General features: G+C 44.8%; 1 protein-coding gene across 1 annotated transcript; it reads right to left on the reverse strand.

The window, feature by feature from the left end:
• Window positions 1-819: 819 nt before the first annotated feature.
• LOC311136203 (uncharacterized protein) lies at window positions 820-26,535 on the reverse strand. The gene is made up of 24 exons (XM_084170306.1): window positions 26,433-26,535; window positions 26,006-26,224; window positions 24,996-25,722; window positions 20,515-20,618; window positions 20,363-20,428; window positions 20,102-20,260; window positions 19,849-19,982; window positions 19,649-19,743; window positions 19,348-19,402; window positions 19,110-19,247; window positions 18,628-18,849; window positions 18,419-18,497; window positions 18,150-18,327; window positions 16,928-17,040; window positions 16,431-16,854; window positions 14,555-14,686; window positions 12,159-12,195; window positions 8,874-11,380; window positions 8,575-8,634; window positions 8,223-8,482; window positions 4,244-4,488; window positions 3,467-3,866; window positions 2,923-3,256; window positions 820-2,670 (listed from the first exon to the last, which is right to left on the reverse strand). Exons 2-24 carry the CDS (start codon window positions 26,200-26,202, stop codon window positions 2,536-2,538), a joined length of 6,801 nt encoding a protein of 2,266 aa, XP_084026432.1. The 5' UTR covers window positions 26,203-26,224; window positions 26,433-26,535; the 3' UTR covers window positions 820-2,535.
• Between the last annotated feature and the right edge of the window lie 264 nt (window positions 26,536-26,799).

Here is a 26,799-nt window from a genome sequence, read left to right on the forward strand (position 1 = left end):
TATGAGGATATCTGAATGTACTAAAACCCTAGAGATGTAAATGTAGCCCAGGGTTGCCAAACCTGTTCCTGGAGAGCTACCCTCCTGTAGGTTTTCGCTCCATCCCCAGGTGTTACTAACCTAATTCATTTTATCAACCTGCTAATTATTATAATTAGGTGTGCTAGATTAGGGTTGGAGCAAAAACCTACAGGACGGTAGCTCGCCAGGAACAGGGTTGGGCAGTCCCAATTATCTATCCTTCTCAAACTGTGTGCACTTGTTCACTTCCCTTCACTGATTTGAAAAGAAACGACTGGTATATAGTGGAAACTCCCACTAGTCCATGCCATGCCTCCACCAATCCAATGCTTTTAGATTTGTGGTAAGTAGTGAACGAGGGTACACTTCAGGAAAAATGAGATATTATTGGGATGCACAAGTAGATTCCATTGTCTGTTTCTTGTAGTGAATAACGGAAGTCGACGTACCAAATTCATGACCGTGCACATGGTATGCAGGACCCAGGAGTACAAATCAAATACACCTGTGTAATTCACCCAGACTGGACCCTGGATGTGGATTCCCTTGAACATCCACTACCAAGGGAAGCTCTACCACTTCTTCCCTGGAGGATAATACACTTCAATTATTCCCTATATTTTGACTTAATTGGCTCCCGATTACACTGTGCACTTAATTACAGTATTTAGTTTATCGCCACAATTAGTGGTTCGGTGTTATCCACACAATTTTTCATGACAATTTACCATTGCATGCATGTTCATAATCAGAGACAGACATTATTAGTGATGAGTTCATACTGGCTTAAAACATTGATTGGCAAGTAATGCAGTGTTTATTTCACATCTTTAAGGCAGAACAGAAACAGTTGGATAACCTCTGATGAATTCAATAGCAGGGGGTCTATAAAAGTGCATTCCTTTACATCCCTACTCAACATGGACCAAAAGTAGAGTGGCACTACATAAGGGCTGCCTGTGAGAAGGCAAAATATTTATGTAGTGAGGTCACCTAGTAACATGCAGCCTCGTCTCTTCGATCTCCCTGCTTCTCTATGCTGCTTGGAAATTAAACATCTGCACATTCCTCCTCCACCCCCCCTACACACGCACGCACACAGCAAAAAAAGACTACACTCAAATGCTGAAGTTTTCTTTGCACTTTTAAGGCTTTTGAGATCATGTGCTCTCTTCATTTCTGTTGAGCCTAACTAAGGAGATATCAATGCTATCCTCTTCAGAATAACGGCACAATGTTTTTTGAAAAACGTTGTAACAGATTTCTTATGAGGACATAAGGTTCTTAATAGGTTGCATTGGTGGTCTGCAAAAATCAGTGTTTAGTGTGCAGCAGGACTGCCTCCTGGTGGTCAACTGACAGAAGATTAATGTCAAAACTGTTCTACACTTGTCCAGTTTCAAGTACCCTCTGATCGTTCTTATCACATTTTTTACTTTTCTATACTCCGTTTTCTACAATGTCGCAAGACATTACACTAAAGGAGACATTAACATTTAAAACTTTATTCACATATTTTACATGCGCTACGTAACAGCTACATTAGTTTGAACAGTGGCTGCAGAACATAATACATCATTGAGAACTGAAATTGGACTCATGATCTGTGCACGGTTTCTGTGAGTTTGTCACTTGTACATGTATTAAATGAGAGGTTTCTGTACAGAGCCATTTGAAAATATATTTCCTGTATGAAAATGTATGCACTCCCTAACTGTAAGTCGCTCTGGATAAGAGCGTCTGCTAAATGACTAAAATGTAAAATGTCTGTATCTTCAGGTAGCATGAAATAAAGAAACAAGTGTTGATATCACTGTGCTGTCCCTCAAACTGGGTCTTGTTCTGTAACTGCTCAGGGAATACAACCCCTCCAGTATATCTGATCTACATTAAAATAAACATATATACACAATGCTCATTTTAAGACAATGGTTTCCGATTTAAAAGTAAACAATGCTTCAAATAAGAACACAAATCTGAATGTGAAAGTCCCTGAGCAAACTGCCAAACTGTACGATGTAGAAGAGTGAGTTAACACTGATTTCAAGTATTCTGCTGTATGCAGACAGAGAAAAATGACCATTAATGTCTAGCTTAGTGAGGTTTGAAAAAATATAACCAAATAAATATGAATTAGAATATATAGATTACCCAAAAGGCTAGAAGATATGATTTGGGTGAAAGGGCCCAAAATGTAATCGTCCAATATGGGAAATTGGCAAAGCTTCTAGGTGCCAGTTTGGACCAAAAATTATTGATTTGAAGAGAAATGTTCACTTGTTTGGTTTCCCTGTTGCCATCTTGTGGCCCAATCTATTCACTGCAAGCATGAAACAAGCATAACCACAAGCAGAGACCATTTTAGTGCTACATACACAAACATATGTTAAAATAAACCATTTTTTTCTCAAGTGCAATCTTTCTAGGATAAAAAAATAAATAAAAAATCCAGTTTGATTCAAACCGAGCGTGCCTTCCTGTTCTCCTTTCACTTACTCCTCCTTTCTCCTTCTCTCATCCCTCACTTTCCTCAACCTCAGTGAAGATGTCACTGAAGAAGTACTGGGACACGTTGATGGGTTCCTCGTCTGCTGAACATCTGTCTACACAGGGAGACACACATGGCTGGGTGGCTGGCACCTGAGAAGGCTGGTGGAGAGAGACATGGCGAGGGAGAGAGAGAAAGAGAGAGAGAGATGGGGAGGGAGAGAAAGAGAGAGTGGGAGAGAGAGAGATGGGGAGGGAGAGAGAGGGAGAGAGAGAGAGTAGGACAGAGGCACAATAACAGTTCTGTGTCTGATCGTACAAGATTATTCCCACAACGGTAGGTCGATGTTTTTTGTGGAGTTCAGTGCAATTTTGCAAAGGAAAAATATCACCACATGTTGTCCATCTCTTTACCTTCTTAGTTGTAGTACATTGGGAGGTACTGGGCTCTGGGTCTGAATGGAAGGCCTGGACATCAGAGGGCTGTTCCCAGGTCACCCTGGGGGAACTGTCTGGCCCAGTGACGGTTCTGGTGGATCTAGTGGTGGTGTTTCTGGTTGAGAGGGCAGGCATGGTTCTGGTGGTGGAGGGGGCTGGCGCCGCCCGTTTCCCCCCTGGCTGGGTGGTGTTGACCTGGGGCCTCTGAGGGGCTGCTCTGTGCCCTCGAGGAGGGGCAGAGGGGGCAGCTGCAGGGGTGCTGGTCTTATTGAACATGAAAGAAAGAAATCCTCTGGGTCTTCTACCAGGCCTATAGAGGGAAGGATTATTAAAGGAATTAAATCAATATTTATTCCTAATCAATCAATCTAATCAATGGAAGACAATCGAATGTGTCCTGTCAATCAACAACTATAATTCAACATGAGGTCCTTTAAGCTACTTTTATTGAGATGTTTACAACTAATAGATAGTACAAACTGGGACAGATGGAGAGATTGACAGGTATTAGAATCCTCACCTGCTCAAGGGGCCACTTGTAGCCAGCGGTGTCATTTGACGGGCAGCCCGAGACTCCGCCCCTGACCTACTGTCCTCCATCTCGTCCCCTCCAGTGGGTGTGTCCTCCTCTGTCTCTGGGAGGTCTAAACGGCCCACAATCTCCTGCTGTGGCTCCTCAGCCGCCACCTCTCCTGATGCTGTTCCTGTGACGGAGGGACCTTGCTGGGCTGGGGGGCTGGGGGCTGTGGGGTGGTCCGTCTCTGGGATGGTGGTGGTATGGTCTGGGGTGGAGGATGTGGAGTGGTCCGTTTCTGGGGTGGTGGTATGGTCTGGGGTGGAGGCTGACACAGACTCCTTGGCTGGGGCCAAACGACTGGGCTGTTTCCTTACTGCTGTGTTAGCTCTCACCTGCAGTTTGTCTAGTTCACACAGACAGACAGAACTATATGAAGAAAATATTACCCAATACAATAGATGGATGGATGAATAGAAGGATGGATGGATGGATAGAAGGATGGATAGATAGATAGATGGAAGGATGGGTGGATGGATAGAAGGATGGATGATGGATGGATGGTTGGATAGAAGGATGGATAGATTGATGGATAGATAGAAGAAGGATGGATGGATGGATGGATAGAAGGATGGATGGATGGATGGATGGATAGAAGGATGGATGGATGGATGGATAGAGGTATGGATGAATGAAGGGAATTGAATGAATGAACAAACGATGGAAAAACGTGTCTGTTAAACATTGTATTAGATGTACAACTACTGTGTATTCTGTGCCCACCTCTCCTGGCTCTCTCTGGCAATTTCCTCTTCTTACAAGGAGGATCTGTGTCCTCCCTAGTCTCCGCATCAGCCATGGAGGCACACACATCTACTGGGCCTGCTGTGGAGCCAGACTCCACTTCCTTGATACTGGGGTATGTGGGTTGAGAGAGGACCTCATCCACTGACATGGGCTCAGGGACTTTACAGAGGATACCAGCACACCCTTCCTCCATACCACCTCCAGGAGCAACAATATCAGTGCTGAAGGAGAAGAGAGGGACATGTCAGGTGACGAGAGAGACCGAGAGCAGAAAAGAGAGAGACGGCTAGAGAAAGAGAGAGGGGGGGGGGAGAGAGAAAGAGAGAGAGAGAGAGGGGGGAGAGAGAGAGAGAAAGAGAGGGGGGAGAGAGGGTGGGAGAGAGAGAGGGGGGGAAAGAGAGGGGGGGGAGAGAAAGAGAGGGGGGAGAGAGAGAAAGCGAGAGAGAGAGAGAGCGAGAGAGAGAGAGAGAGAGAGAGAGAGAGAGAGAAAAAGGGTGGGAGAGAGAGAGAAAGAGAGAGAGAGAGAGAGAGAAAAAGGGTGGGAGGAAGAGAGAGAGAAAGAGAGAGAGAGAGAGAGAGAGAGAGAGAGAGAGAGAGAGAGAGGGGGGGGGGGGGAGAGAGAGAGAGAGAGAGAGATAAAGATAAAATGTACATTCATATGGGAGATACAGTGCTTTGCAAAAGTATTCATCCCCCTTGGCGTTATTCCTATTTTGTTGCATTACAACCTGTAATTTAAATAGATTTTTATTTGAATTTCATGTAATGGACATGCACAAAATAGTCCAAATTGGTGAAGTGAAATGCAAAAAATTACTTGTTTAAAAAAATGCAAAAAAGTAAATAATGGAAAAGTGGTGCGTGCATATGTATTCACCCCCTTTGCTATGAAGCCCCTAAATAAGATCTGGTGCAACCAATTACCTTCAGAAGTCACATAATTAGTTAAATAAAGTTAACCTGGGTGCAATCTAAGTGCCACATGATCTCAGTATTATTACACCTGTTCTGAAAGGCCCCAGAATCTGCAACACCACTAAGCAAGGGGCACCACCAAGCAAGCGGCACCATGAAGACCAAGGAGCTCTCCAAACAGGTCAAGGACAAAGTTGTGGAGACGTACAGATCAGTGTTGGGTTATACACAAATATCCGAAACCTTGAACATCCCACGGAGCACCAATAAATCCATTATTTAAAAAATGGAAAGAATATGGCACCACAACATACCTGCCAAGAGAGGGCCGCCCACCAAAACTCATGGACCAGGCAAGGAGGGCATTAATCAGAGGCAACAAAGAGACCAAAGATAACCCTGAAGATGTTGCAAAGCTCCACAGCTGAGATTGGAGTTTCTGTCCATAGGACTACTTTAAGCCATACACTCCACAGAGCTGGGCTTTACGGAAGAGTGGCCAGAATAAAGCCATTGCTTAAAGAAAATAATAAGCAAACACGTTTGGTGTTCGCCAAAAGGCATGTGGGAGACTCCCCAAACATATGGAAGAAGGTACTCTGGTCAGATGAGACTCAAATTGAGCTTTTTGGCCATCAAGGAAAACGCTATGTCTGGCGTAAACCCAACACCTCTCATCACCCCGAGAACACCATCCCCACAGTGACGCATGGTGGTGGCAGCATCATGCTGTGGCGATGTTTTTCATCGGCAGGGACTGGGAAACTGGTCAGAATTGAAGGAATGGCGCTAAATACAGGGAAATTCTTGACGGAAACCTGTTTCAGTCTTCCAGAGATTTGAGACTGGGACGGAGGTCCACCTTCCAGCAGGACAATGACCCTAAGCATACTGCTAAAGCAACACTCGAGTGGTTTAAGGGGAAACATTTAAATGTCTTGGAATGGCCTAGTCAAAGTCCAGACCTCAATCCAATTGAGAATCTGTGGTATGACTTAAAGATTGCTGTACACCAGCGGAACCCATCCAACTTGAAGGAGCATGAGCAATTTTGCCTTGAAGAATGGGCAAAGATCCCAGTGGCTAGATGTGCCAAGCTTATAGAGAAATACCCCAAGAGACTTGCAGCTGTAATTGCTGCAAAAGGTGTCTCTACAAAGTATTGACTTTGGGGGGGTGAATAGTTACAGTGAGGGAAAAAAGTATTTGATCCCCTGCTGATTTTGTACGTTTGTCCACTGACAAAGAAATAATCAGTCTATAATTTTAATGGTAGGTTTATTTGAACAGTGAGAGACAGAATAACAACAAAAAAATCCAGAAAAACGCATGTCAAAAATGTTATAAATTGATTTGCATTTTAATGAGGGAAATAAGTATTTGACCCCCTCTCAATCAGAAAGATTTCTGGCTCCCAGGTGTCTTTTATGCAGGTAACGAGCTGAGATTAGGAGCATTCTCTTAAAGGGAGTGCTCCTAATCTCAGCTTGTTACCTATATAAAAGACACCTGTCCACAGAAGCAATCAATCAATCAGATTCCAAACTCTCCACCATGGCCAAGACCAAAGAGCTCTCCAAGGACGTCAGGGACATGATTGTAGACCTACACAAGGCTGGAATGGGCTACAAGACCATCGCCAAGCAGCTTGGTGAGAAGGTGACAACAGTTGGTGCGATTATTCGCAAATGGAAGAAACACAAAATCTCCCTCGGCCTGGGGCTCCATGCAAGATCTCACCTCGTGGAGTTGCAATGATCATGAGAACGGTGAGGAATCAGCCCAGAACTACACGGGAGGATCTTGTCAATGATCTCAAGGCAGCTGGGACCATAGTCACCAAGAAAACAATTGGTAACACACTACGCCGTGAATGACTGAAATCCTGCAGCGCCCGCAAGGTCCCCCTGCTCAAGAAAGCACATATACAGGCCCGTCTGAACTTTGCCAATGAACATGAACATGAATGATTCAGAGGAGAACTGGGTGAAAGTGTTGTGGTCAGATGAGACCAAAATCGAGCTCTTTGGCATCAACTCAACTCGCCGTGTTTGGAGGAGGAGGAATGCTGCCTATGACCCCAAGAACACCATCCCCACCGTCAAACATGGAGGTGGAAACATTATGCTTTGGGGGTGTTTTTCTGCTAAGGGGACAGGACAACTTCACCGTATCAAAGGGACGATGGACGGGGCCATGTACTGTCAAATCTTGGGTGACAACCTCCTTCCCTCAGCCAGGGCATTGAAAATGGGTCGTGGATGGGTATTCCAGCATGACAATGACCCAAAACACACGGCCAAGGCAACAAAGGAGTGGCTCAAGAAGAAGCACATTAAGGTCCTGGAGTGGCCTAGCCAGTCTCCAGACCTTAATCCCATAGAAAATCTGTGGAGGGAGCTGAAGCTTCGAGTTGCCAAACGTCAGCCTCGAAACCTTAATGACTTGGAGAAGATCTGCAAAGAGGAGTGGGACAAAATCCCTCCTGAGATGTGTGCAAACCTGGTGGCCAACTACAAGAAACGTCTGACCTCTGTGATTGCCAACAAGGGTTTTGCCACCAAGTACTAAGTCATGTTTTGCATAGGGGTCAAATACTTATTTCCCTCATTAAAATGCAAATCAATTTATAACATTTTTGACATGCGTTTTTCTGGATTTTTTTGTTGTTATTCTGTCTCTCACTGTTCAAATAAACCTACCATTAAAATTATAGACTGATCATGTCTTTGTCAGTGGGCAAATGTACAAAATCAGCAGGGGATCAAATACTTTTTCCCCTCACTGTATGCACGCTCAAGTTCTGTTTTTTTGTCTTATTTGTTGTTTGTTTCACAAGAAAAAATATTTTGCATCTTCAAAGTGGTAGGCATGTTGTGTAAATCAAACGATACAAACCCCCAAAAAATCAAGTTGTAAGGCAACAAAATAGGAAAAATGCCAAGGGGAGTGAATACTTTCGCAAGCCACTGTAAATTGCATCTGGGTGGAGGGGAACTAAGTGTACAGGGTTTGTGAAGACTGACAGACAGGCACTAACCTCTGCTGCAGTTGAGAGCATGTGTCTGCGACCGGTAGAAAAGAGAGAGGCTCGGAGAGGGTCTGGGACGTACAGCCATACTCCTCCCCCGTGGGGAAGAAAGGGATTTCAGTCAGGGAGAGGATGAAGATGGGCTCATCAGGGTCTGGCTGGGCCGGGTCCAACAGAACAGTTGATCCAGAACTTTCTGAATGCTGTGTGATGAGAGCATCACTTTGTTGAGAGAAGAAGATTCCCTCCGTTAGAAGAGATGTATCCTCCTGTCAATACAAACATCAGACACACATTTCCACACGCAACCAGACATCTGTGGTAGGATTAATTAACATCTGTGGTAGGATGAATTAATTACCTGGGTAGCATCAATGATGTCAGTAAGGGGGATGACTTGGTGAATCGGTTGTATTTCCTCCTATGAATACAAACATCAAAGGCACACAGATCAGACACTCATTACTTAGAACCTTCCTTTTTATTCTTCTGCAGTGACACCATAGTCTGAATATTGATATTGGTCATTCCTATGTTGAGGACGTTACCTTTATCACCGTAATGCAACCGGAAGAAAATCAGACATTTTTCTTGGAACACGTTGAATTGTAAAATAGCACTTATGGCTAAACTAATAGCTGATATTTATAATAACTTTACCTGGGTAACATCAATGATGTCAGTAAGGGGGATGACTTGGTGAATCTGTTGTATTTCCATGGGAACCTCATCAGCCTCCCCTGGTGTTTGGACTTCAGCGCAGGGTCCAGTAACTGGTCTCTGGACTTCAGAGCTGGGCCTGGTAGCCACATCTGGTATCTGGGCTACAGGGCAGTTTCTGCTTTCTGGTACCTGGGATGCAGTGCGTGTGGTGGCTCTGGCGGTGCGTCCCAGGTTGGGTTTGGGTTTAGGTAAACGGGCCCTGCGGGTTGGAGGACCAGTCTGTTTGGACTGAGACCCTACAGCACTGAGGGAGGAGGAAGTATATTCCTTTGGGCCATCGCAACCTTTCTCCTTTTCTGATGACCTCAGAGGTGACTCTGGGACCGGGGCTCTGGGTCTGCGTGTACCTGGGCCTGGCTGCTCAAGACTTGGGCCGGACTGTGGTTCTGAGAGTGTGTTTGTGATGGTATTTAGTGAGGGCTGGGGTGGTTCTGACTGTGTGGTGGTATCTACTGTGGGCTGGGGTGGTTCTGACTGTGTGGTGGTATCTAGTGTGGGCTGGGGTGGTTCTGACTGTGTGGTGGTATCTAGTGTGGGCTGGGGTGGTTCTGACTGTGTGGTGGTACCTACTGTGGGCTGGGGTGGTTCTGACTGTGTGGTGGTACCTACTGTGGGCTGGGGTGGTTCTGACTGTGTGGTGGTATCTAGTGTGGGCTGGGGTGGTTCTGACTGTGTGGTGGTACCTACTGTGGGCTGGGGTGGTTCTGACTGTGTGGTGGTACCTACTGTGGGCTGGGGTGGTTCTGACTGTGTGGTGGTATCTACTGTGGGCTGGGGTGGTTCTGACTGTGTGGTGGTATCTAGTGTGGGCTGGGGTGGTTCTGACTGTGTGGTGGTATCTAGTGTGGGCTGGGGTGGTTCTGTGTGCGTAGTAATATTTTGTGTACACTGTGGCTTTGAATGGGCTACTCTGGTCCTCTGAATGGTCTGTGGTTCTCTGTGTGTGATGATATTTGCAGTGGGCTGTGGCTTGGCATGTGTGGTACTTCTCTGTTTGGGCTGTGGTTCTGACTCTGTGGTAATACTCTCGGTAGGCAGTGGTGGTTCTGTTGTGATATTCTTGGTAGGCTGTGGTTCTGAGGTTGCAGTGATATTCAGCATAGGCTGTGGTGGTGGTTCTGATTGTGTGATGGTATACTGTGGTGGTTTGGCCTGTGTGGCAGTATTTTCTATAGGACGTGTTGGTTTGGGTTGTGTGGTAGTATTTTCTATAGGACGTGTTGGTTTGGGTTGTGTGGTAGTATTTTCTATAGGACGTGTTGGTTTGGGTTGTGTGGTAGTATTTTCTATAGGACGTGTTGGTTTGGGTTGTGTGGTAGTATTTTCTATAGGATGTGTTGGTTTGGGTTGTGTGGTAGTATTTTCTATAGGACGTGTTGGTTTGGGTTGTGTGGTAGTATTTTCTATAGGACGTGTTGGTTTGGGTTGTGTGGTAGTATTTTCTATAGGACATGTTGGTTTGGGTTGTGTGGTAGTATTTTCTATAGGACGTGTTGGTTTGGGTTGTGTGGTAGTATTTTCTATAGGACGTGTTGGTTTGGGTTGTGTGGTCCTGGCAGCCCGGCCCAGGTTGGGTTTGACCTTAGGGAAGTGGCTCCTCCTGGTCTGTGAGGTCGTCTGCTGCTTGGACACCTCTGAACATGATTCCACATGAGAGGCGTGTCCAATAACCATTCCCTCCCACTGTCTAAGGGACTCCTCCTCTGTGGGTGTGGTTTCCTGAGTTGCCTCACTGCTCTGAGGCACTTGGGCAGAGGCTGTGTTCGTGGTGACTCGGACAGAGGCTGTTGTCGTGGTGACTGGGACAGAGGCTGTTGTCAAGGTGACTGGGACAGAGGATGTTGTCGTGGTGACTGGGACAGAGGATGTTGTCGTGGTGACTGGGACAGGGGATGTTGTCGTGGTGACTGGGACAAAGGATGTTGTCGTGGTGACTGGGACAGAGGCAGTTGTCGTGGTGACTGGAATACAAGCGGTTGTCGTGGTGACTGGGACAGAGGCTGTCGTCGTGGTGACAGGGACAGAGGCTGTTGTCGTGGTGACTAGGACAGAGTCTGTTGTCATGGTAATTGGGACAGAGGCTGTTTTTGTCGTCGTGGTGATTGGGACAGATGTGGTTGTTGTCATAGTGACTGCAACATAGGCTGATATCTTGGAGACTGGGAGAGAGGCTGTTGACGTGGCAACAGGGACAGAATCCTCAGCGGTCTGTGATGCCTCAGTGACCCAAAGGTCAGGGGTCAGAGATTCAGAAGGAGTGGTGCTAGTTTGTGATTGGTCAGTGGGCTGTGGTGACATTTGGTACGGTTGTTCCTCATTGGAACATTCTTCAGTGATGAAATAATCTGCTCCTGCAGTAAAGGCCTCAGCAGCCTGAGACAGGTGGGTGAGGTTGCTGATGGCCAGTAAGGTTCTAGCTGCCTCGTTGTAGCTCTCCTCAGATACTAGAACACAGAGGAGAGAGACTGTTTAACGTTCTATAGTTAGTGGTGAGAGGTAGATCAGATACTAGAACACAGAGGAGAGAGACTGTTTAACGTTCTATAGTTAGTGGTGAGAGGTAGATCAGATACTAGAACACAGAGGAGAGAGACTGTTTAACGTTCTATAGTTAGTGGTGAGAGGTAGATCAGATACTAGAACACAGAGGAGAGAGACTGTTTAACGTTCTATAGTTAGTGGTGAGAGGTAGATCAGATACTAGAACACAGAGGAGAGACTGTTTAACCTTCTATAGTTAGTGGTGAGAGGTAGATCAGATACTAGAACACAGAGGAGAGAGACTGTTTAACCTTCTATAGTTAGTGGTGAGAGGTAGATCAGATACTAGAACACAGAGGAGAGAGACTGTTTAACGTTCTATAGTTAGTGGTGAGAGGTAGATCAGATACTAGAACACAGAGGAGAGAGACTGTTTAACGTTCTATAGTTAGTGGTGAGAGATAGATCAGATACTAGAACACAGACAGAGGAGAGAGACTGTTTAACGTTCTATAGTTAGTGGTGAGAGGTAGATCAGATACTAGAACACAGACAGAGGAGAGGAGAAGAGAGAGACTGTTTAACACTCTATAGTTAGTGGTGAGAGGTAGATCAGATACTAGAACACAGAGGAGAGAGACTGTTTAACCTTCTATAGTTAGTGGTGAGAGGGAGAATGGTTTTTGAATGTTTTACTTAAGAGGATGCAATAGATATCAGCTCTTGAAATGACCAACCAACCTTCCATGTTATCTGGAGACAGGAAGTCGTTCACATCCTAGAATGAAGAAAACAAAAAAACATTTGTCCTCATAACAGCCACAATCTGGAGCAAAATAGCTGATAACACTGAGACCTTGTGAAAAGTGCTTAAAAAATCAAATGTGATACTATGGTGACAAAAAATTGTATAACAACATGAATGAAGCAGGGATGGTTGTGATGTACAGTGCATTCATAAAGTATTCAGACCCCCTTCCCCTTTTCCACATTTTGTTACGTTACAGCCTTATTCTAAAATGGATTAAATAAAAAAATGTTCCTCATAAATCTACACAAAATACCCCATAATGACAAAGCGAAAACAGGTTTTTCCATTTTATTTCACATTTATAAAAAGAAATACCTTATTTACATAAGTATTCAGACCCTTTGCTATGAGACTCGAAATTGAGCTCAGGTGCATCCTGTTAACATTTATCATCCTTGAGATGTTTCTATAACTTCATTGGAGTACACCTGGTAAATTAAATTGATTGGAAAAGATTTGGAAAGGCACACACCTGTCTATATAAGGTCCCACAATTGACAGTGCATGTCAGAGCAAAGACCAAGCCATGATGTCGAAGGAATTGTCCGTAGAGCTCTGAGACAGGATTGTGTTGCGGCACAGATCTGGGGAAGGGTACCAAAACATTTATGCAGCATTGAAGGTCCCCAAGAACACAGTGGCCTTCATAATTCTTAAATGGAAGAAGTTTGGAACCACCAAGACTCTTTCTAGAGCTGTCCGCCTGCCAAACTGAGCAATCGGGGGAGAAGGGCCTTGGTCAGGGAGGTGACCAAGAATCCGATGGTCACTCTGACAGAGATCCAGAGTTCCTCTGTGGAGATGGGAGAACCTTCCAGAAGGACAACCATCTCTGCAGCACTCCACCAATCAGGCCACTATCGTAGAGTGGCCAGAAGGAAACCACTCCTCAGTAAAAGGCACATGACAGCTCGCTTGCAGTTTGCCAAAAAGCCCCTAAAGGACTCTCAGACCATGAGAAACAAAATTCTTTGGTCTGATGAGACCAAGATTGAACTCTTTGGCCTGAATGCCAAGCGTCATGTTTGGAGGAAACCTGGCACCATCCCTATGGTGAAGCATGGTGGTGGCAGCATGCTGTGGGATGTTTTTCAGGGGCAGGTACTGGGAGACTAGTTAGGATCGAGTGAAAGTACAGAGAGATCCTTGATGAAAACCTGCTCCAGAGCGCTCAGGACCTCAGACTGGGGCGAAGGTTCACCTTCCAACAGGACAACGACCCTAAGCACACAGCCAAGACAATGCAGGAGTGGCTTTGGGACAAGTCTCCGAATGTCCTTGAGTGGCCCAGCCAGAGCCCCGACTTGAACCCGATCGAACATCTCTGGGGAGACCTGAAAATAGCTGTGCAGCGACGCTCCCCATCCAACCTGACAGAGCTTGAGAGGATCTGCAGAGAAGAATGGGAGAAACTCCCCAAATACAGGTGTGCCAAGCTTGTAGCGTCATACCCAATAAGACTCAAGGCTGTAAACGCTGCCAAAGGTGCTTCAACAATGTACTGAGTAAAGGGTCTGAATACTTATGTAAATGTGATATGTCCGTTTTTTATTTTTAATACATTTACAAAAAAATTCTAAAAACCTGTTTTTGCTTTGTCATTATGGGGTATTGTGTGTAGATTGATGAAAAAAATAATTTAATCAATTTTAGAATAAGGCTGTAACGTAACAAAATGTGGAAAAAGTCAAGGGGTCTGAATTCTTTCCTAAGGCACTGTATAGGAAGGGTCTTCAACCTTTTCTTGCCCAGGGACCCCTATCATACGTTACCAAAAGCATATTTTTTCACGTCTTGTCTTATCATTAGCTGAATGATAATGGCAAGGAGAAGTAATCAACATTTTAAAATGAATAGATTTGGTAGATAGTTTGTCATTATTTTGACCTCCCCACATAATAATTGGAAGAGGAAGTGTAGGTCCAAACTCTAGCCTATTAGCTAGAAAAGTAACTCCAAACACATTTTCGCTAAGAGCAGCTGTTTAGCTGGTTAAACAGAGGTTAGCAATGCGCAAATAAAAACACACCAGCAGCACTTGTCGCACTGGTAGCCAATTCACGTTTTTTTTCAAAGCATGTCAGATACTCCAATGAGTGTAATCGGCTCCAATGAGTGTAATTTGCTCAACATTAGGAGTTGAGAAATAAAGGTGGCATCATTAAAAAATATATATTCATAAAAACATTCCCAAAATATATTTAAAAAATCCACTTTATAATATTTTCGTGGACCCCTGCAGTTCCCCCGGTTGAATACTCCTGATGTATAGGGAAATAGATTTTAGACACTCGAGACAGACAGGACAGGGCACATGATGACTTACTACTAACAGGTCTAACTGATGTTCACATGGCACCGTGCCCATTTCACCCTGCGCCTGATCGCATGACAAGTCAGGACAGAATGCATCCTGGGAAATAGCCAGGACATCAGGCAGGTTAACGGAGATATCAAGCTGTGAGTGGAGGAGAGGAGGACAGGGAGGAAGGTTACAGGATGGAAAAACCATGCATGATAAAACTGAAAATAAACTAATAAAAATACATAAAGAGGGAAGGTTGTGCTGCGTTTAAAAGTTTAGGAATAACTAAAGCAGCTTTGTGAATAGCAAGTCAGTGAGTGAATGAATGTGTAAACCAATGGGATGGAACTAACTGCAAAAAATAATACAGTGCATTCGGAAAGTATTCAGACCCCTTGACTTTTCCCACATTTTGTTAAGTTACAGCCTTATTCTAAAATTGATAAAATTATTTTTTTCATCAATCTACACACAATACCCCATAATGACAAAGCGGAAACCATTTTTGGGAAATTTTTGCTAAAAGAATTACAATAATTAGAAGAAAAACATTATTTACATAAATATTCAGAACACAGTGGCCTCCATCATTCTTAAATGGAAGAAGTTTGGAACCACCAAGACATCTCCTAGAGCTGGCCGCCCGGCTAAACTGAGCAATCGGGGGAGAAGGGCCTTGGTCAGGGAGATGACCAAGAACCCGATGGTCACTCTGACAGAGCTCCAGAGTTCCTCTGTGGAGATGGGAGAACCTTCCAGAAGGACAACCATCTCTGCAGCACTCCACCAATCAGGTCTTTATGGTAGAGTGGCCAGACGAATGCCACTCCTCAGTAAAAGGCACATGACAGCTCGCTTGGTTTGCCAAAAGGCACCTAAAGGACACTCAGACCATGAGAAACAAGATTCTCTGGTCTAATGAAACCAAGATTGAACTCTTTGGCCTGAATGCCAAGCTCACGTCTGGAGGAAACCTGCCACCATCCCTACAGTGAAGCATGGTGGTGGCAGCTTCATGCTGTGGGGATGTTTTTCAGCGGCAGGGACTGGGAGACTAGTCAGGATCGAGGGAAAGATGAAAGGAGCAAAGTACAGAGAGATCCTTGATGAAAACCTGTTCCAGAGCGCTCAGGACCTCAGACAGGTTCACCTTCCAACAGGACAACGACCCTAAGCACACAGCCAAGACAACACAGGAGTGGCTTTGGGACAAGTCTCTGAGAGTCCTTGAGTGGCCCAGCCAGAGCCCGGACTTGAACACGATCCAACATCTCTGGGGAGACCTGAAAATAGCTGTGCAGCGACGCTCCCCATCCAACTTGACAGAGCTTGAGAGGATCTGCAGAGAAGAATGGGAGAAACTCCCCAAATACAGGTGTGCCAAGCTTGTAGCGTCATACCCAAGAAGACTCAAGGCTGTAATCACTGCCAAAGGTGCTTCAACAAAGTACAGCGTAAAGAGTCTGAATACTTATGTAAATGTGATATTTTTGGGTTTTTTAAAACCCGTTTTTGCTTTGTCATTATGTGGTATTGTGAGTTGATTGATCAGGAGAAAAAAAACGATTTAATCAATTTTAGAATAAGGCTGTAACGCAACAAAATGTGGAAAAAGTCAAGGGGTCTGAATACTTTCCAAATACACTGTAAATTAACCAAAAAATAAATACAAATAGATATGTGAATCCATTATGAGAAGATCTAGATCCCCAGGACTGTAGATTCTGTTACCCTTTTCACACCATTGAGCCAATCCATATCGCACTGTGCTGGCTCTGACATTTTATTTTCACATTGCCCTTTCTAGTACGGTTCCAGCAATTTTGGTGGATGCGTAACCAGGCCAACTCAAGTCGGCTCAGTAGTGTGAAAATGGTAGCTGTGTCACCCCTCTCACCTCCTCCATGGTCTCCTCAACCTCTGTGGCGACGGGTTGTGGCAAGCGAAGGCTCATAGGAACAAACGCTGGCGCCTGGTTCTCCTCCCCGGGACTTGTGGGATTGTGGTGGTCCTCCTCGGCCTGCGCCTCCTCTCTCTGTTCTCTGACTCCCTCCTCATCATCATCATCACCTTCATCTTCAAACTGGGATGCCCTCAGGGTTATCAGCTTGGGTTTCCGGGCCGCTGATTGGCCCTTCCTACCTGGCAGGGCGGGGCCAGGTTTGATTCTGGCCCTTCTGGTTGGTGGTTTGGCTTTCGGCTTGGTGGAGGAGGAGAAAGTGGATGGGGATCCGTCTGAGGCAGGAGCGGGGGCAGAGTCAGAGGGCGAGTCCCCCTCCTCCTTTGCAGGGTAATTCAGGAGCTGTGTCTTTTGGGGTATTCTACAAACACACAGTTAGATTACAATCCATGGCTGTGACCTTCTTCAATGTGTGTGTGTGTGTATATGCCTACCTGGTGGGTTTAATGGGTTCATCGTTGGCTTCTTTCTCCTCTCCCTCAGATGAAAAGACATCACCAGCTTTCTTCTTGTTTTTGCTGACTTTAGACGAAGCATCTTTATCAACCTGAAAGTGAGTTAAAATAGAGGTTGGACCAAACAGACGGGCTCACAGAACAATCTTAGAGTTTATAGAATGTTACAAATGTTAAAGATTAATATGGAAAATAAACAATTCTGTGTGATTGGTGTGCATTATGCAGGTTGCCGTTTATTGGGATGAGGCAGAACTGAGCAATTTCTGCTAGATGGGCCAGCTGCAAAGTCAAAATTGGCTATATAGCAAAAATTCATGAAAACAAACCTTAATTTAAGGTTAGGGTTAGGCATTAAGGTTAGCAGTGTGTTTAAGGTTAGGTTTCAAATCAGATTTTATGACTGTGGCTCTGCCAGCTAGTGACGACTCTGCAGAGCTGTCTCCATGACAGACTGACCAGGTGAATCCAAGTGAAAGCTATGATCCCTTATTGATGTCACTTGTTAAATCCACTTCAATCAGTGTAGATGAAGAGGAGGAGACAGGTTAAAGTAGGATTTTTAAGCCTTGAGACAATTGAGACTTGGATTGTGTGTGTGTCATTTCAGAGGGTGAATGGGCAAGACAAAATATTTAAGTGCCTTTGAACAGGGTATGGTAGAAGGTGCCAGGCGCACCGGTTTGAGTGTGTCAAGAAATCAAATCAAATTTTTGCAACACTGCTGGGTTTTTCACACTCAACAGTTTCCTGTGTGTATCAAGAATGGTCCACCACCCAAAGGACATCCAGCCAACTTGACACAACTGTGGGAAGCATTGGAGTCAACATGGGCCAGCATCCCTGTGGAACGCTTTTGACCATCCCACGATGATTTGAGGCTGTTCTAAGGGCAAAAAGGGTACAACTCAATATTAGGAAGGTGTTCCTAATGTTTTGTACACTCAGTTTATATGTTTTATTGTCACATACACCGGATAGGTATAGTGAAATGTGTTTTTTACAGGGTCAGCCATAGTAGTACGGCACCGCTAAGTGTCTTGCTCAAAGGTTACTGGCCCAATGCTCTAACCGCTAGGCTCCCTGCCGCCCTCATACATTATATGACCACAGGAAGATTTTTGTCCACGATGATGTTGACGAGAATATAAGCTCTATTTGCTGTTTTAAATGAAGTTTTCCACCCATGACAAAGACCAACCTGTTCCTTAGAAACCCCTTCTTCAGTGTTCTCCTTCTCCTTCTCTTTAGGCTTGGCTTGGCCCCACTTCCTCCCCAGGATAGGGAGGGGTCTCTGGGGTCGACCATGGGACAGCTGGGCTGGTTTGATCTCCACATGACCCTTGGCTCCTTCCACTGGCCCTTCTGCTCGCTTTGAACTAATAAAAAAATACATAATAGCGATATCTCAGCACTTAACACTTTTCCCCTCCTATATAGTGAAATAGTGAAGGTAACTGCACGTGTTACCTTTCAGCAGGTGACTGGTCCTCAGGTACTTCACCTTCAGGAGCCCCAGCCTCACAGTCTTCAGGCACTCCAGCCTCTTCTGAGGAAGCAGAGGACACAACAACGTCAGTAAGTAAGACAGATCATTAGTTACTAGATATTGTGTATTTTAATTGAGTTATATGGCTACTGTGAAAAGCACCGTTGAAGTCATGGAAGTTCTATTGCACCTTGATCACTCTTCTTTTTCTTTCCATCCTTTGCTTTTTCAGGGGAGGACTCTCCTCCTCCATCCTTCCTTTTGCGTTTTCTCTTGGGGGTGGTGGCGTCAGCGGCAGGTGTGGTCCCTTCGTTAGAGACGTTCTCCTTCTCTCCCTCCACCTCGTCTCTGTCCATCTCCGCATCTGACCCCTCCTCCTCCACGTCACTCAGCTGATTCGCTGCTTTATTTTCTGATGGACAGAGAGCAGAGAGATATTGAGACCCATACAGAATGCAAGGATGGCTAGTGTATGAGGCTGAAGACATTACTACCTTCTTAATATGAATTATGACCAAGAAATCACATCACTTTCACCAGATTACATGGGTGAGAGATGCCATATGAGATGCAACACATAGAAAATCCACTCTGAGAAATTCAGGCATTGACTAATTCAGGCATTGACTACACGACCAATAGGAAGTAGACAAGGAAATGTATCTTAGTTACCTTTTGGTTTCATCTTCTTTTTCTTGATCACTTTCTTCTCCGTGGGGGACTTGTTCTTCTTGTTCCTCTTCGCCTCGATGGCCAAGATCTTCTCCAGGAGGCTAGTGAAGAACTCCAGATCCAGCCTACGCTTCTCCTCTGAACAGAGAAAATACCATCATGAGTTTGATTCCCGAATCCCATCTATAATGACTCAATATAGTAATTTGCTTCTGATAAAATTGTTTTCCAAAATTACTGAAGGCCTTGTCTATCCTCCAGCTGTTTGCTCTCTCCTCTTTCTTGAACTTGTTCTGAAAGATAAAAAACCAGGAGACCAAATTATGAACCTGCAGTAACACAACCATGCCTAGTACAGTTTTACAGTGATACAGCCCAATCTACAATATTAGATGAGTAAAGCAAATATCTTAAGATTATCAGTGATTTCTTATGCGGCTAATAATTAGAATATTCTATGGTATACAGGTAATATTGAGACTATCATAGCGTATACAGGCAATTTTGAGAATATCATAGCGTATACAGGTAACACATACCTTGATCTCAGTGCGACCGCGGTGAGGAAACAGCTGTCCAATGATAGAGAAGTCTGTTCCCACCATATTGATGGCCAGGAAGAACATGTCAGTCTCTGATGAAACACACACACGTTTGGTTTAAGCAAGACTTGCAGATATTGCCTAGCTCTGCATGTCTCTGCATGGGAGTACACATCAGATTGGTTGTCATACTGTACCTTTGTTGGACCAGGGTTTGATGTGTGTCCCTTTCCTAAAGCTAGAGTAGGTGGTTGTGGAGCCACGCTCAAAGATTGGGTCCCCATCATCAGCTGGATTGGGCCCTTTCTGCCTCAGGACCTCCACCGTCAAACTGGGACACACACACCCACACCAAGTCAGGTAACATGGCTCACACTGACAAGTCATGAAAAACGGGCAAGTGGCTACTGACGTCAAAAGGAACCGTAGAGAGCTTCTTTAAACCCTGACCTCTCCTCATCGATGATCAGAGACCCGTCCTCTGCCACCTTCACCCGTGGCACAATCACCCCATCGTCAGCGTCCTCATCATCCTCTTCATCATCCTCTTCATCCCTCTGGCTTGCTGTCTCAGCCGGAGCCTCTGGCGTTGGGGGCCTCTCAGGGGACCTGTGGGGGACAGAGATGGTAGTTGAAGTTGGGTTAAACAGCATAGCACACCTCGTTATATTGTGTGATCCATTCCTCTTCCATTGTAATCTACCTACTTACTCTTCTCTTGGTGGGGTGAGTGGCAGAACAATCTCCTTCTCCCTTGGTTCCTCTTCCAGATAGGACCTGGTAGGAACACACAACACAGGGATCTTAGGGCTCAGAAAAACCCTCTTAACACAGATTATACAGAAGGTAGCCTATAACCTTACGTCATGGGGTTGGTATCAGGCAGGTAGTATAGGAGGTCTCTCATGGTCATTTTAGAGGGATCCAGTGTGTATTCACTCAAACACACCTTGGCTTTCCTCAGTTTCTGCACATTGAAAACATCACACACGGTTATATTCAGTGGAGCAGTAAAGAGATATCCGTAAAATGTATCCACGCATGACTAAATCGCTTTGGATAAAAGCGTCTGCTAAATGGCATATATTATTATAATCCTGGCAGTGTACTTTGCTGCCATCTAGCATCTGGACATAGTGACAGCAACCACTGAATTAACTGAGATAACCTCTAGGCTACTATCTAGACCAGGGATGGGCAACACTGAAAAAAAATATCAACGCAACATGTAAAGTGTTGGTCCCATGTTTCATGAGCTGTAATAAAAGATCCCAGAAATGTGCCATACGCATAAAAACGTATTTCTCTCAACTTTTGTGCACAAATTTGTTTACATAAAAGATGTCCAAAAGCTGAAGAACAGAGGCACATCCAGGTACTTTCCACAGGTGCTGGAGTTGTAGACGAACTCAACCCTTAGGTCTTCACCAGGCATCCAGGGTGATGGATGCCTGCTAAGGGTCAAAACGCTGTTCCAATAAAATCACCTTGGAGCATGAGCAGCTGTGTTTAGCGTTTTCCTTTCTGTTTTCCTGTAATACTGTAAAGCTTATGTGTACACAATTCCTGGAAGCTGAAAATGTCCCAGTTCTTTCATGGCCTGCATACTCACCAGACATGTCACCCATTGAGCATGTTTGGGATGCTCTGGATCAACGTGTACAACAGCGTGTTCCAGTTCCCACCAATATCCAGCAACTAGGGGTGGATGTGGGTACGCAGACCCATGAGCCACTGCGGCCCCTCATGATGAGTTCCGTTTTTTGTGGCCCCCACCCCCATCAAAATTGCCCATCCCTGATCTAGACATACAGTTGAAGTCGGAAGTTTACATACAGTGGGGGAAAAAAGTATTTAGTCAGCCACCAATTGTGCAAGTTCTCCCACTTAAAAAGATGAGAGAGGCCTGTAATTTTCATCATAGGTACACGTCAACTATGACAGACAAACTGAGAATTTTTTTTACAGAAAATCACATTGTAGGATTTTTAATGAATTTATTTGCAAATTATGGTGGAAAATAAGTATTTGGTCACCTACAAACAAGCAAGATTTCTGGCTCTCACAGACCTGTAACTTCTTCTTTAAGAGGCTCCTCTGTCCTCCACTCGTTACCTGTATTAATGGCAGCTGTTTGAACTTGTTATTAGTATAAAAGACACCTGTCCACAACCTCAAACAGTCACACTCCAAACTCCACTATGGCCAAGACCAAAGAACTGTCAAAGGACACCAGAAACAAAATTGTAGACCTGCAACAGGCTGGGAAGACTGAATCTGCAATAGGTAAGCAGCTTGGTTTGAAGAAATCAACTGTGGGAGCAATTATTAGGAAATGGAAGACATACAAGACCACTGATAATCTCCCTCGATCTGGGGCTCCACATAAGATCTCACCCCGTGGGGTCAAAATGATCACAAGAACGGTGAGCAAAAATCCCAGAACCACACGGGGGGACCTAGTGAATGACCTGCAGAGAGCTGGGACCAAAGTAACAAAGCCTACCATCAGTAACACACTACGCCGCCAGGGACTCAAATCCTGCAGTGCCAGACTTGTCCCCCTGCTTAAGCCAGTACATGTCCAGGCCTGTCTGAAGTTTGCTAGAGTGCATTTGGATGATCCAGAAGAGGATTGGGAGAATGTCATATGGTCAGATGAAACCAAAATAGAACTTTTTGGTAAAAACTCAACTCGTCGTGTTTGGAGGACAAAGAATGCTGAGTTGCATCCAAAGAACACCATACCTACTGTGAAGCATAGGGGTGGAAACATCATACACAAAAAAAAAAAATGTATGCACGCATGACTGTAAGTCGCTTTGGATAAAAGCGTCTGCTAAATGGCATATTATTATTATTATTATTATTTATCATGCTTTGGGGCTGTTTTTCTGCAAAGGGACCAGGACGACTGATCCGTGTAAAGGAAAGAATGAATGGGGCCATGTATCGTGAGATTTTGAGTGAAGACCTCCTTCCATCAGCAAGGGCATTGAAGATGAAACGTGGCTGGGTCTTTCAGCATGACAATGATCCCAAACACACCACCCGGGCAAAGAAGGAGTGGCTTCGTAAAAAGCATTTCAAGGTCCTGGAGTGGCCTGGCCAGTCTCCAGATCTCAACCCCATAGAAAATCTTTGGAGGGAGTTGAAAGTCTGTGTTGCCCAGTGACAGCCCCAAAACATCACTGCTCTAGAGGAGATCTGCATGGAGGAATGGGCCAAAATACCAGCAACAGTGTGTGAAAACCTTGTGAACACTTACAGATAACGTTTGACCTGTGTCATTGCCAACAAAGGGTATATAACAAAATATTGAGAAACTTTTGTTATTGACATAATACTTATTTTCCACCATAATTTGCAAATAAATTCATAAAAAATCCTAAAATGTGATTTTCTGGAAAAAAAATTCTCATTTTGTCTGTCGTAGTTGACGTGTACCTATGATGAAAATTACAGGCCTCTCTCATCTTTTTAAGTGGGAGAACTTGCACAATTGGTGGCTGACTAAATACTTTTTTCCCCCACTGTACACCTTAGCCAAATATATTTCAACTCAGTTTTTCACAATTCCTGACATTTAATCCTAGTAAAAATTCCCTGTTTTAGGTCAGTTAGGATCACCACTTTACTTTATTTGAAATGTCAGAATAAGAGTAGAGAGAATTATTTACTTCACCTTTTATTTATTTTATCACATTCCCAGTGGGTAAGAAGTTTACATACACTCAATTAGTATTTGGTAGCATTGCCTTTAAATTGTTTAACTTGGGTCAAACGTTTCAGGTAGCCTTCCACAAGCTTCCCACAATAAGTTGGGTGAATTTTGGCCCATTCCTCCTGACAGAGCTGGTGTAACTGAGTCAGGTTTGTAGGCCTCCTTGCTCGCACACGGTTTTTCAGTTCTGCCCACACATTTTCTATAGGATTGAGGTCAGGGCTTTGTGATGGCCACTCCAATACCTTGACTTTGTTGTCCTTAAGCCATTTTGCCACAACTTTGGAAGTATGCTTGGGGTCATTGTCCATTTGGAAGACCCATTTGCGACCAAGCTTTAACCTCCTGACTGATGTCTTGAGATGTTGCTTCAATATATCCACATGATGCCATCTATTTTGTGAAGTGCACTAGTCCCTCCTGCAGCAAAGCACCCCCACAGCATGATTCTGCCACCCCCATGCTTCATGGTTGGGATGGTGTTCTTCGGCTTGCAAGCAACCCCCTTTTTCCTCCAAACATAACGATGGTCATTATGGCCAAACAGTTCTATTTTTGTTTCATCAGACCAGAGGACATTTCTCCAAAAAGTACAATCTTTGTCCCCATGTGCAGTTGCAAACCGTAGTCTGGCTTTTTTATGGCGGTTTTGGAGCAGTGGCTTCTTCCTTGCTGAGCGTCCTTTCAGGTTATGTCGATATAGGACTCGTTTTACTGTGGATATAGATACTTTTGTACCTGTTTCCTCCAGCATCTTCACAAGGTCCTTTGCTGTTGTTCTGGGATTGATTTGCACTTTTCGCACCAAAGTACGTTCATCTCTAGGAGACAGAACGCGTCTCCTTCCTGAGCGGTATGATGGCTGCGTGGTCCCATGGTGTTTATACTTGCATACTATTGTTTGTACAGATGAACGTGGTACCTTCAGGCATTTGGAAATTGCTTCCAAGGATGAACCAGACTTGTGGAGGTCTACAATTTTTTTCTGAGGTCTTGGCTGATTTATTTTAATTTTCCCATGATGTCAAGCAAAAAGGCACTGAGTTTGAAGGTAGGCCTTGAAATACATCCACAGGTACACCTCCAATTGACTCAAATGATGTCAATTAGCCTATCAGAAGCTTCTAAAGCCATGACATCATTTTCTGTAATTTTCCAAGCTGTTTAAAGGTACCGTCAACTTAGTGTATGTAAACTTCTGACCCACTGGAATTGTGATACAGTGAATTATAAGTGAAATAATCTGTCTGTAAACAATTGTTGGAAAAATGACTTGTGTCATGCACAAAGTAGATGTCCTAACCGACTTGCCAAAACTATAGTTTGTTAACAAGAAATGTGTGTAGTGGCTGAAAAACTAGTTTTATTGACTCCAACCTAAGTGTATGTAAACTTCCGACTTCAACTGTAGTGTGAATGTTGGAGGTGCAGAGATCAACAGATCTCCACAGTGCCTGGAGCTAAGTGCTTCATTTAACCTATCAATCTGCAATAATAATCCTACATTCTGTGCAGAGTCTGTGTTATCAAACATGCATAATGTGTTAGCTTCACAAGATTACATTATCAAGCCTTAATCTCTGAACTAAAGAAAATCAGTGAGACTGAAACCAATCTCACCTTCTCCTTGTTCATCTCTTGTCTCAGCAGTTCTCTGAGCTTCCGGGCCTTGGCCAGCCTCTGCAGGTCCGTTGGGTCATTCAGGAACCTGCTAAGCCTGGACTTCCCTGGTGCCAACCCGGTGAGCCAAACAGACATAGACCTGGCGGCCAGAATCTTAGCTCTCTCCGATACTGAGATACCCTCTTTGCGTGGAAGGGAGGATGATGGGAAATTCTCTGATGGATTGGATAGAGCTTTAGTGGCTGGTGTTTTTTTTGAGAGATCTGATTGGATGCTGCCTTTGTCTTGTTTGGTGACCTGTGAGGATGTTTCCTCCTTGTCTGCTGCCTGCAGGGTCTGTTGCGACAGGGATGAGTCCTCCACTGCCTGCTTCCCCAGAGAGGGGGTTGTTGTCTCAGGGGCTGGGGAAGATGGGGACAGGGGGCTGGGTTTGGGTTGTACTTTGGCCTGCCTACTACCTCCAGAGGGCCTCCGCCTTGGGGATCTCATGCCCTGTGAGGGTCCAGCATCTGTCTGGCTTGGGGCCTTTGGAGCCTCAGGGGCTGGGGTCTCAGTGCCCGCTCTCACAGGGGACTTGGAGGTCCGGGGGGAGGAGCGGGTGAGGGACAGATTTGCGGCCGCCCGGGGTTTGGCAAGGTTTGGCATGACAGAGAACCTCTTCCTCCTTTGAATACTGGCTGAGGGGGTGCCACTGGAAGCCTCGCCACTTGGGTCTTTTTCATTCCTATAGCAAAAGACAAAATGGTCAACAATGCTGACAATCAAGCAATACGTGAGCAACCACACAGTCAGTGGATGGTTGTTCGGAAAAAGCAAGCTTACTCATGTGTATAACCCATGTTACATTGAACAGTTCTCAATTCTACAACAATTATAAATCCTATGAGAGGTTACGAACCTCCAGAACCAGCTCTGACAGCTGGCCAGCAGCAACTAATCATTGACAAATGTTGCTGTAAAAGGGACTACAGTACATTTGATTTAATGATAGATTGATTTTCCCTCACTCTCTGGGTGTGGTGGACTCTGTGGAGGTTTCTAGCACTGCAGTAGTGGCGGTGTCCACCTCCTGACCCCCTGCCTGGGAAGGGGCCTCGGAGGCCTGGGTCGATGGAGGAGTGTCCTGGGAGGAGGCTGGGGCTGCTGGGCCTCTGCCTGCTGGCCTGACGTTGGGCCGAACACTGATCCTGGATCTGCGGAGCATTCTGTCCTACTGCAGAGAGAGACTGTGACACAGATGATGACATGAAAAGAAACGTCAGAGCATATACAGAGATCTGATAAAGTAATTGCATTATCTTGCTAACGTTAGCTAGCTAGCATTTGTTATAACAGAGTAGTAACAGCGAAAGAGCATTATTCTTAGCGTGCTAAAAGTGATACACCTAGAAAGTAATGTAGCAAGCTAGTATCATGGTCAATACAAATACAAACCTCGTGATTAAATTCCGTTTTTAGAGATATATTCCATATGGTTGACGTTCTATTCTAAGTTTAGCACCCATGCACACATTAGCCCACCATGATGTTTTCGGTGACGTCAAATTTAATTCGTGATGGGGATTATGGGAATAGTAGTTTTGGAGTAATAGATGTAATAGATACATTTTTTCAGATTCATTCACAATGATTTCAATTTTCGTAAAATTCTTCTCCGCTTGTGCTGTACAGTTTATGACCATTGCAATAAATAATACAAAGTCCACCTTTTTAACATGTAGCATTTCACTATCCCTCGGTTGATGAGAAACCTTTACTGGTCAAGGTGGCGCTACTACCATTGTTTCTTCCCCGCCAGTCG

The sequence above is a fragment of the Coregonus lavaretus genome (genome assembly GCF_964263955.1).
Source record: "Coregonus lavaretus genome assembly, chromosome: 10".
NCBI classification, from domain to species: domain Eukaryota; kingdom Metazoa; phylum Chordata; class Actinopteri; order Salmoniformes; family Salmonidae; genus Coregonus; species Coregonus lavaretus.